Raw genomic sequence first — 12511 nt, 5'->3', positions numbered from 1 at the left:
TCTAAACGGAAAGCCTCAGGGTCAAGGTCACGACCTCACCAAAAGTAGTAACTTAAAATCACTACGCCATATAAAAATTTAGTTATAAATCTGCGATTTTGTTTTTTAAAGCGAAAGCTGAAAGTTAGGTATAGAATGTTTCTTACAGAATATGTTACGATGGTAGCTGGTCTTGTATGAATTTCTGAGCTATAAAATGAGTTGTGGTCTATTTTTTACCGTAGCGTGTTATTTGTGTGCGGGGAAGGACACACATTAACAATTTGCATGTGTAGAATGGAATTTTCCACTCCGACAGTTAGAAGTTGATCGTGCTTCCGTTTGCGGTCTTTCTGTTACGCGGGTGATCTGTTCGGACGTTATCACTGAAAAGGCGAGTTTTGACAGTTTTATTTTGTTTTAGTCTTGCAGTATAAGGCAATAGAATGTGTCTTTTTCATCTTACTTTCATATTTCATAGTGTTTGCGTATTTTTGGCCAATATTTTGCAACCATGGTCAATTTAGATCGAACTTTTGATAGAATCTCCGGCCAGTCATTTTGCCCCGCCCCCACCTCCGCTCTGTCCGGTGCGGTAGTGATGTCCCGTTGCTCGCGCGCCGCAGCAGAGACCCGCGCGACCTTCAGCCGGTACAGTTGCTGTTCTTTTACCAGCGCCGTTATTCTCATCTTTCCGGTGTGTTCTTGATTTTTCCATCGTGTCCTGTCGTCCTATTTCGCCATATCAAATACCCAAAATGTATCATATTATTCATATTTAAGTGAATAATCAATTCAGTCATCATAACTTGGCATTTTTAACCCAAGCAATCAAAAAGAGGAAATGTATTCAATATTTTCACTCCTCTGTGAAGGAGGGGCTTTAATTCTTCATGATGGAGTTATTTTATATGGAAATCAATTTTACAAAAGCATTTGAATTGTAAATCAAAAAAATTTCCACAGTGGAGGCCAGATAAAGCAAGAGGCTATCTTTATTCTTATTAAACACGACAAAAGAAACATTGAGTGTTAGGTAAATGCAAAAAAAAAAAGTCAAATTAGAAAATTTATTTTTTGACCATAATGTCCCAAATGAGAGACCGGTTTCTGAGACGGACCCATTTACAAAACATATAGGGTGGCTTTACAAAATTTTCGTAACACTTTCCTCAGCAACTACAAATCATAACTACTTGATATTTGGTACCGAGCTTCAGCTTGGGGTTCTATACCGTGTATACCGTTTTCAGGTCTGTCGCACATCGACTTCCTGTTTACCGACTGAATGTATTTATGAAACATGTAGGGTGGATTTTGACGCTCTTTCAAGAAGCAAAATGCGATTTCAGAATGCCAGTTTACCAGGATGCTGTTTGAAATCCCTGGGGAGAGACACTGCTCTTTACTTACTCGTTTCAGGGTTCATTATTTGTTGAAGTCAACGTTCATAATAAGTGTCCTATTCCTCCGATTGTTTGCATTCTGATATAAGCGAGAGCGGGGGGGATACGCAAGTGAGCAGGAGCTACCAGTTGATCTTGTTTTAACTGGAAATGCATCAAAATATGGAATTAAATCACAATTAAGCTAATTAACAGCCAGCTTCTTTTTAAACAAGCCGTGTTAAATCTTCGTGTTAAATCATAATAGGGAAATGAGTTAGAGAAAAGATTTACACTTGTTCAGCTTTAAGCAAGCTCTGAGAAAATCTTTCAAAGAAACTTTTCCATTAGACAGTATGGATAGATAACTATGCAAAATTGGCGACATCCTTATCTCAGTCAAAGCAGCACCAATTTACTGAAAAGACAACAAAAAAGCGTGCATTATCACACCTCGTCCCTTTGTCTGATAGACAGGTGAGATCCTTCTACTGTCCTGAAAGACGATGAAAGCCAATATCTAGTGTCACACTGATTTGTGAGGCATTATTGTGTGCCAATAAAAGCCTTTTTATGCCAGCTTTTGTCTCATAAGCATTCTGCTTAGCCCTCATCTGTCCAAAGCCGCACATTAATGCACAGAAAGACTTTAATCCGGGTCGAGGAAATTTCCCAAAGTGGGGATTTTTTTCCCATCCCTTTGTCCTCTTTCAGTGCGAAAGGAGCATTTACAGAGAATTTATAGCCCAGTGATAATAAAAGATGTTGCGCTGACACATTTCACCACCATGTAGCTGATAAATCATCATTTTTCTCTCATTAATATTGCGGCACAAAAAACAAGCTTGGAATAATTGGAATAATTTCATTACGCCGTGTTTAATTAATTAAGCAGCGAATTCAAAACATGAAACGATTTACAGTGAATCACTAGAAAGTGTGGATGACTTTGGGCCAGACCTCCTAAAGTTTGAATGTCATTGCTGGATGATATATTTTTGGGTAAAATAGACTCGCAGTTATGAAAATATTTTGGATGAGCTAGACGGGCGGCACAGTGGTGTAGTGGTTAGCACTGTCGCCTCACAGCAAGAAGGTCCTGGGTTCGAGCCCCGGGGCCGGCGAGGGCCTTTCTGTGCGGAGTTTGCATGTTCTCCCCGTGTCCGCGTGGGTTTCCTCCGGGTGCTCCGGTTTCCCCCACAGTCCAAAGACATGCAGGTTAGGTTAACTGGTGACTCTATTGGCCCTTTTTCAGCTCGCTTCAGCTCACTTCAGCCCGACACGGCTCGCGTTTCGACTATCTAAAAACAGCACGACTCAGCTCGCTTCAGCCCTGCTTAGCACCCAAAACTCGCACGGTTTTGGAGTAGGGCTGAAGCGAGCCAAACCGTGCCGAGTGAGGCTGGGGGCGTGAGCAGACACTCCCCTGTGCACTGATTGGTGAGGAGGAGTGTCCTCACATGCCCACACACGCCCCGCGAGCGCGCTGGGATCTGTAAACACCGTAAACCCAGAAGAAGGAGAATTACGAATTATGAAGCCTTATGCGCCTCGCCTCATCTATACGCTCTTGCCAGTATCTGTTGGCGTTGTCGGTGACAACAAGCCACAGAACCAAGACCAGCAACACTAACGACTCCATGTCCTCCATGTTTATTGTTTACTCTCCGGGTTGTGAGACTACCGCTTAAAAGCTCACTGATGTCACTGTTTGCGCCGCCTAACGACGTCACCAGACGTCCACCCACTTTCGCTAACTCCACCCAATGTGTCCACCCACTTCCAGCCAGCACGGTTCAGCGCGGTTGTAGTCGAAATGCAACTCCAACAGCCCCGCTCAGCCCGACTCAGCACGGCACGGCTCAGCCGCGTTGGTAGTGGAAAAGCGGCATAAATTGAGCTTAGGTGTGAATGTGAGTGTGAATGGTTGTCTGTGTCTATGTGTCAGCCCTGTGATGACCTGGCGACTTGTCCAGGGTGTACCCCGCCTTTCGCCCGTAGTCAGCTGGGATAGGCTCCAGCTTGCCTGCGACCCTGTAGAAGGATAAAGCGGCTAGAGATAATGAGATGAGAATGATGAGATAGACGTGTAGCAACCAAACATCTGAACTAATTGCACAGTAGTGGAAATTTAGGTGGATTTAAATAAGTGTTTCACATTTCTGGAAGATTCCACACTTCGAATAGAATATTTTTCAGAAAAAAATTCTCGGATCACAGGAGAAATGATGGACCGTCAAACCACAAGAGAAACTTTCTCCCATGACACGTGATATCTTGCATAAGAACATCATTCACACTAAAAGGCTTAATAGGACAGATGTGGCCGAGCTCCAGATGGTTTACGGTTATGATGAACACCTCAGGGTTTGTCGCTGTTATTATTACCTTATAAATAAGTGCGGTAAAGTTGTGTGTGGGAGTGGGGGATATGCAGCACATACATCATCCATGCTGTGTAATATCCAGGAGAACCCTCAGGTGGGGAACACAGCCATTAAGGGACAAGAACATGAGAGAGAACCATGATGTGTTTGGATGAGAGGAAAGAAAGAACAGGATTCTTCATCTGGTTTTATAATGTATCAGCAGATGTGCACTCACGCATTATATACAGTGCTGAGCGTAAATGAGTACACCCCCTTTGAAAAGTAACATTTTAAACAATATCTCAGTGAACACAAGCAATTTCCAAAATGCTGACAAGACAAAGTTTAATATAACATCTGTTTAACTTATAACGTGAAAGTAAAGTTAATAATATACCTTAGGTTACACATTTTTCAGTTTTACTCAAATTAGGGTGGTGCAAAAATGAATACACCCCACAACAAAAACTACTCCATCTAGTACTTTGTATGGCCTCCATGATTTTTAACGACAGCACCAAGTCTTCTAGGCATGGAATGAACAAGTTGGCGACATTTTGCAACATCAATCTTTTTCCATTCTTCAACAATGACCTCTTTTAGTGACTGGATGCTGGATGGAGAGCGATGCTCAACTTGTCTCTTCAGAATTCCCCAAAGAAAATAATTTCTTTCCACCACAAAGGTGAAGGCTACAAGAAGATCAGCAAAGCTTTACTTATCAGTCAGAATACTGTAGCAAAAGTGGTACAAAAATTTAAGAAAGATGGAACTGCAACCATCTCACAGAGACGTCCAGGTCGTCCACGGAAGTTAACACCTCGACAGGAGCGTCTTCTGATGAGAAGGGTTGAAGAAAATCGGCATGCAAGTTCACTGCAGTTATCTAAAGAAGTAGAAAGTCAAACTGGGGTGACTATTTCCCGTGACACAATACAGCTTACACTGCAGAGGAATGGCATGCATGGATGCCGTCCACGAAAGAAGCCTCTCCTAAAGCTCAGGCACAAAAAAGCCCGCCTAGAGTTTGCCAGGGCCCATGCTGACAAAGATGAAGACTACTGGGACTCTATACTCTGGAGTGATGAGACCAAGATAAATGTTTTTGGAACTGATGGCTTCAAAACTGTATGGCGTCGCAAAGGTGAGGAATACAAAGAAAACTGCATGGTGCCTACAGTGAAACATGGTGGTGGCAGTGTCCTTATGTGGGGCTGCATGAGTGCTGCTGGTGTCGGGGAGCTGCATTTCATTGATGGCATCATGAATTCACAGATGTATTGCTCTATACTGAAAGAGAAGATGCTACCATCGTTCCGTGCCCTTGGTCGTCGTGCACTTTTCCAACATGACTAAACACACATCTAAGGCCACTGTTGGATTTCTGAAGAAGAACAGGGTGAAAGTGATTCAGTGGCCAAGTACGTCTCCTGATCTGAACCCAATCGAACACCTATGGGGAATTCTGAAGAGACAAGTTGAGCATCACTCTCCATCCAGCATCCAGTCACTAAAAGAGGTCGTCGTTGAAGAATGGAAAAAGATTGATGTTGCAAAATGTCGCCAACTTGTTCATTCCATGCCTAGAAGACTTGGTGCTGTCATTAAAAATCATGGAGGCCATACAAAGTACTAGATGGAGTAGTTTTTGTTGTGGGGTGTACTCATTTTTGCACCACCCTAATTTGAGTAAAACTGAAAAATGTGTAATCTAAGTGATATTATTAACCTTACTTTCACGTTATAAGTTAAACAGATGTTATATTAAACTTCATCTTGTCAACATTTTGGAAATTGTTTGTGTTCATTGAGATATTGTTTAAAATGTTACTTTTCAAAGGGGGTGGACTCATTTACGCTGAGCGTCTTCCTCAAAATTTTGCTGCAAAGTTTGCAGCACACGATTGTACAGAATGTCTTTGTACGATGTAGCTTTAGAACTTCCCTTCACTGGAACTAACAGGTCAAAACCTGTTCCAGCCTGACAATGCTCCCGTGCACAAAGCAAACTCCATGTAGACACGGTGTGTTAAGGTCGGAGTGAAAGAACTCGAGTGTCCTGCACAGAATCCTGACTGAACTCAACCCCAGCGAACACCTTTGGGATGAACTGGAACACCGACTGCACCCCAGACCTCCTCATCCAACATCAGCATGCTCTTGTGGCTGAATGATCACAAATCCCCATAGCCATGCTCCAAAATCTAGTGGAAAGCTTCCCAGAAGAGCGGAGCCTATTATAACACGAAAGCGGGACTAAATCCGGAATGGGATGCTCAGCAAGTACACGTGGGTGTAATGATCAGGTGTCCACATACTCATGTCCATACATCGTTACCTTTCTGAACACGTTCAGTCACCTTTGTTCATTGATAATCAGTAAATTAAACACCGCACGGGGATCACGACCCAGACGGCTCATATCGGCAAACAAAGTGCATGTGTGGAAAAACTGGACTAGCTGCACATTTTCACTGTGTGTCCTCTTTGAGAGTCCCCTTGGTGAGTTTATGTGCTTGTGCCCCAGCTGGATGACAGCTGCGTATGCTCATATTGTGTGTGTGTGTGTGTGTGTGTGTGTGTGTAGGACTGGACAGATGTGTATCTAAGCTGGAACCCTGAGAATTACCCAGGCGTTAATAATCTTCGCTTCCCATCCAATCAGATCTGGACACCTGACATCCTCCTCTATAACAGGTAACATCAAAAAGAAGCCACACACACATGCACAGTGTGAAAGAAAATGACATCCCACATAAGATGATGCAAACTTTTTATCTATCATCTCCTATCGTATCTCACAGACTGAGTTTGTGGGATTTATTCCTTTATCACAAGTTTATGGAAATTTCTGATAAGAACCCATGTGAAAATTTTTAATGGTATTTTCAGCACTGGAAACAGGCACTTGGCCTCATTATGCTGCATGAAAATTATGTAATTTAGCACCTTACTGCATAGCACAGTGGAGTAGTAAATGAAATAAGATGTGTGTAGGTCAGGGTGTATTGCTTTAAGCTCCACTGAGTCCAATACCGAGCTCACTAGCAGACCTCCTCAGGCGTGATTTACTCACAGAAGCACAACTCCCATGTGCCTCGGTCGGTGTGTGTGTGTGTGTGTGTGTGTGTGTGTGTGTGTGTGTGTGTGTGTGTGTGTGTTTTTACCCTCAAGAAAAGGATATTCCTTTTCATCAGGAGTCTTGAGGTGTCACTGCTGGGTGCTAGACTGATGATGATGATGTATGTCTTTTAGGGGGCTGAAATGGAGGAGGATATTTTACCCCGCTAAGACCTTCTGCTTTGGAAAATATTCCAGCTACACTTTGACTTTCCTTTTTCAATGGCAGAAATGTATAAAATATCAGCCTGATGCTGAAGTTATTTTAAAAAAAAGGAGAACAAAATCAAAATGAAAAAAAGAAATGATTTTGGAATATTTTGCCTTCTCGCCACAGTTGCTTTAAAACTTAATGTTCAAGTTTTTAAATTTTTCATCCTTCAAAATGATTGTTTCCCCAGGATGAACCTTCGATAGCGCCGAGTTCACTTCTTTATATTCTTTATATTAAACCAACTTCTGATTGCTAAGAAGCATGTCTGCATGAAGGACAACATGAAAAATGACATGTTTCCACAAGAAAGTAAAGGAAACGTGGCTAGAAAGGTGTAGAATTATACAAATTTGACATCTTTCCTTAAAATTATGGCCTTGTGTGATTTCGATGGAACATCTGGCACAGGCCCGGCGCCAGGAAGTTTACTAAGGGGGCAATTAGAAATCGCAAGGGGGCAAATATTTTTCATATAGTGTGTAGTAGTGATGGCGGTCTGACAACGTGTTTCAAACAATTAACTGCGCCAACCACAAAACCACGGCCCCGAAGGTTGCTTTAGTCCGGGAAAATCATGTGACATATTACCAGGGCAGTTGCGCTTTATCAACCCCCGTGCCCACCTGTTAACCCTCCCCTCCAATTTTCTCACAGGCACGCGTTACAACCGGAAAGATGCCAAACATAAAACAACACACACAAACCTACAGGCAAGTCCTTTACGTTTAAAATACATACAAATAGCTCCGCGGCATGAAAACAAAACGTCAATGCAAGTCTAAGGTACTTGGCTCGGCGGCCAAAATCATAATTTAAAAAAATCAACAGACCCCGCGGCTGCACCAGTAATAGCCTTCCTGACTCGCACCGAGTCAACGCTAACCACTTAATCCGCGATCCCAGTTTAGGCGTGTAGGGGACTAAACACTCTGAAGTGATGAATTTTCACCCCTGCTGCATGGGGGGTGACGTCAACGACACATATTCTTACGCTATTTGCGCACAAAGCGGACCATATATGAGCACATACACCAACATAAACGGAGATAAACTTAGCCTACAAAGAAAGAAAATGGATTCACAATATTGTGATTGAATTCGTTTAATTCGGTGGGGGAAAGACTACTCCCGTAAACTGACTGCATATTACAGAGACAGTGCACTTGTAAGTGTAGACTACATGTAAAACCCCCGCCCGCACGACCCCTCCCCTTGTCCTTATCACAGGTCTGTGTGTGCGCAGCTGTGTCAGCATTTCACACATACACCCACAATAACAATTAAGAAAACAATTAAGTGATCTGAGTCTCCGTTGAGGGGGCAGGGCTGTAGCCACGAGGGGGCGACGCCCCCTTTCGCCCCCCCACGGCGCCGGGCCTGATCTGGCACCACTGAAAACAAGTAACGGGTTCAAAACTCATGGCCAACAGGGGCCTTTCCGTGTGGAGTTTGCACGTTCTCCTCGTGTCCGCGTGGGTGCGCCGGTTTCCCCTACAGTTCAAAGACATGCAGATTAGGTACCATGGACGTCGCCACCATCGAATGTTCACATTTTATAATTCTTTGTTTGGACCCCCCACATTTAACATAAAATATTAGTTCACCCAGCGCCGTTTCGATTGCTTCGTGAAAGAATCCATTCCACTTGATCGATAAGAGAATACACTCCGGGTTTTCCGGGCGTTCCCTACAACAACTCGTGAATCTCAGTGCAAGCAGAGAAATTTTGGTGCAGCTGCTCAAAAGTGGAGGAGGTAACGTCAGCCCCATTGCCACCTCACAATGCCTAGCTTTTGCTAAAACCTTATTCTTTTGTTATTATGCCCTCAAAATTAACCCTAGGCCATGTTAAATTAATGTTCAACTAAACAGCGAAATAAGCTTAGCCTAATGGGGTATTCTTGGTTGATGATGAATTGTTTGCAGTATTTGCTCCCTCCCCAGACACGATGGACATAAGGACATTCTTTACAAAGAAGCGGAAAGTCAGTCAAAATTTCCCCACAGGACAGGGTTTTTTTGTCCCAATGGAAATGTTAGTGCAGTTAGCTGGCTAGTCAATGTTAGGAGATGTATCAGCTAGCTTAACGTTAGCTATCATTTAATTCAAACCCAGTAGGCCTGCCTTACTGTAATGCCAAGAATGAGGTCAAGTCTGCTCTGATGATATTTATTGATTCCCTGTTGTGATTTGAAGAACTTGTTTTGTCTGGTCTTCGGCAGTTTTCTGGAAAGTAACATGGGAAATCAGTGTATGGGGAAGGAATAGTAGAAAGGAAAGCAATGGAGAGAAATGGATGTTATTCCAGGTGGATTGTGAAGGAAAGGGGGATAAAAGTTATGAAGTGGTAGAAATTGTGGTGGCACCAATGTAAGAAGGAGTTATATCTATAAATCTATTTGTTATACTAATCTGTAAATGCTACTGTAGTACCACCATTGCATGTAGGTTGACAAAACTGCACTTGGGCAATTCCATGTAAATGTCAACCTCACCATGCAAAAATAAAGCAACATGTAATACATCAAAACCACTCCCAGAGATATCACCTAGGCCTGTATTTTACAGATGTGAATAAGTTGAACCAATTTGTAACCAACCTAATATGTCACTGTCAGTCTTTCTTTCTTATAATGTAAAACCCAAGCTAAAATCAACTTTGATCATGTACAATTCTATATTATTGCCACAAGCCACAGAAATGTATGCTAAAATCCACAAAACAGCAAAACAATAGCCATCCTAAATATTATTTAAGAACTTTGATAGTTTTAGCTGATATTTAGAGAGTTTTTCAAAGGGTTATGGTGGTTAAATTGCTGATTTTCTAAACATATGCCATGTCTATTTCAGACGCGTCACATCCATAACGGAATTTCGTCACATCCATAACGCTGACTTTTCCTTCCGAAACTCTGCATGAAATACAAAATATTTTAAACAAAGATTTTTTAATATTCCCCTTGGACCCCTCTATCAAATGGATATCTCCATTTCGACATTAGGTTTATGATTTCACAGAGTTTGATAAAAATGTACAGTCACCCAAGAAAAGTGATACTTTTTCTGTCACGTCCATAACGCATCTTTTATTGGCATTTTCTGGCATGCCCTAGATGTACTATGGGAATTGTTCTTGTTCTATCACTTCTCCAGTATGGTACAGCCTTAAAATATGCAACACCTGTTTAAATACTGGGAGACAATAAAACATGCACTGGGTCATTTGTTGCCATTTTGAGTTCAAGTGTCACGTCCATAACGCTGGAATTGCTCACTTGTTCATTGTGTGAAGTTCTCTTCATGGTAGCCGCGGGGTCTTAAAAGTCTTAAAGTCTTAAATTTAATATTCCAAAATTAAGGCCTTAAAAAGTCTTAAATTGCTTTGCCCAAGTCTTATTTTTTTAAACAAAGGTCTTAAATTTACTCATACTATTCTACAATGTGAAAACGTGGGTTTTGCGTAACATCAGTGAATTTCTTGGAGTATGCGCAAAGAAAGAAACAATATTGATACATTTTCGCGCCGGCGCAATCGTCGGAGTCAGTGGTGGAGAGGAGACTCCGCGAATCGCAGCATGGGGAAGTGTCGTTTTAATCAGCAGTGGCTTTCAGATGAAAGATATCGTGATTGGGTGAGGGAGGTTCCTGGAAGCGACGTTGAAGCAAGATGCTGTGTTTGTCGAAAGACCTTCAAGTTGTCCACTATACGGTAAGTCATTTCGCTTTAGAGTCTCACATGAAGAGCTCAAAGCATATTGCATCTGCCCTCCACCAGCACCAGCCCATCGCTCAGTTCTGCACGGTTCAATCTCCAAATGCACCTGGAGTTGGCACTAGCACCACTGTCGAACATCAGCAGCATCAGCCAAGCCAGACATCATCAGCAAGGCTAGCAACAACACAAGGGCTGAGCAGTGGCATGATGGGTGTCGGTGGAACCCCAACACTTCGGGCAGAGGTGCTCTGGATTTTAAAAACAATTACGGAACACCACTTGTACAGCTCGATTGAGGGCTCAAACTCTTTAAGGCTGTGTTCCCAGACTCGGAAGTCGCTACAACATTCTCCTGTGGAAAAAACAAAACGCCTTACATAACAAAATTCGGCCTTGCTTGTCTTGAATGTGAAGATTCGACAAGCAATGCACATAATGACTTAAGTTTATAACTTTTATAATAAAAGTATTTTTACTTGAAACATTTGTCATTATTGGGAATTTGATCTGGTGTTCTACGACCGCATAATGGGTGCGATGTAGGTCTTAATTCTCATTTAAGTGGTCTTAAAAAGGTCTTATATTTATGGTCGTCAAACCTGGGGAAACCCTGTCTCTTTTACGTGTCATTGCTTGACACAGTGTAATTCTGCGTTATGAAGACTGCATGATGCCATGTCATTTTTGTTGAGTATCACTAAATCGGAAAAAAGTAAAACGCACCCACTAAAGTCACTGTTGGTGGTGAACAAAACTGCACTTGTTCATTGTGTGAAGTTATTTTTTATGTGTCACCGTTGCTTGACACAGTGTGATTTTGTGTTATGAAGTTTGCATGATGCCATGTCATGCCTGTTCATTGTGTGAAATTATGAATATTCTTATTTTTAAACATACAGTTGAGTGTCACTATCAGAGCATTTTTTAAGGATTTTCCACTAGGAGACCAACTGGTCTGGGCAATACAATCACAGGCCCCAGAGTCCATGCGGCTGCACCGCTGCGGCATATTCTGTGATGCAAAATGGTTCACCAATCACCATACAGACAAACACACTACAGTGACTACACAGCTATCAAGAGCAATTACCAAGCACAAATGTTATGTCAAAGACACTCAAAGTTACACAGTAATGACATCGGGTTCTGACATCAGCCATCTCAGTAACCAAATTTTAGTTTTGTTTATCTTAACCAACATGATCTTGTGTGTATATCTTATAACATAGATCTTCGTTTTCCTTGTTAAATGTATACTTACATGGTACTTGGTGAATTAATTGCAACTGATTGAACCAAATGATAAGACATAACTTGGTTTAAAATTTGGTCTCCCAGTGAAGCTGGTTTGGCATTGACCAGGAGACCAAATCTGGCCACTGGGAGACCCAGTAACTATGTTAAAAAATGCTCTGGTCACTATTGCTTGGCACAGTGGCATGTTGTGTTACATCTAAAACTAAATAAAAAAGGAAACCCAAAATAAAAAGTAAAATGCACCCATAAAGTCATTGTTGGTGATAAATTGTGTCACATTCATCTCATTATCTTAGGCAGAGCGGTGGGTTTAAAAACAGGCTGATGAATATATGGACTAGTTGAATGAGGACTTATTGTTGAGTCTCTAAAATAGTCATTGAATTAAGTGACTTTTGTCGGTAAAATTAGGTGTTTAATAACCTGTTAAAAATACACCAGAATGCAGGAAATGGCATCTAATTAATT

General features: G+C 41.9%; 1 protein-coding gene across 2 annotated transcripts in view; it reads left to right on the top strand.

Annotated features, from left to right (window-relative positions):
* chrna8 (cholinergic receptor, nicotinic, alpha 8) overlaps positions 1 to 12511 on the top strand; it is a 226142-nt gene that overhangs the window by 157469 nt on the left and 56162 nt on the right. For both annotated transcript variants that reach the window (XM_060916665.1, XM_060916666.1), the window contains exon 4: positions 6321 to 6430. In XM_060916665.1, coding sequence (XP_060772648.1) covers positions 6321 to 6430 — 110 coding nt within the window. The remainder of the gene's footprint in view (positions 1 to 6320; positions 6431 to 12511) is intronic.

The sequence above is a fragment of the Neoarius graeffei genome, chromosome 3, assembly GCF_027579695.1.
Source record: "Neoarius graeffei isolate fNeoGra1 chromosome 3, fNeoGra1.pri, whole genome shotgun sequence".
NCBI lineage: Eukaryota > Metazoa > Chordata > Actinopteri > Siluriformes > Ariidae > Neoarius > Neoarius graeffei.
The sequence above is the reverse complement of the archived record's forward strand: the minus strand, read 5'-3'. Positions and strand labels throughout refer to the sequence as shown.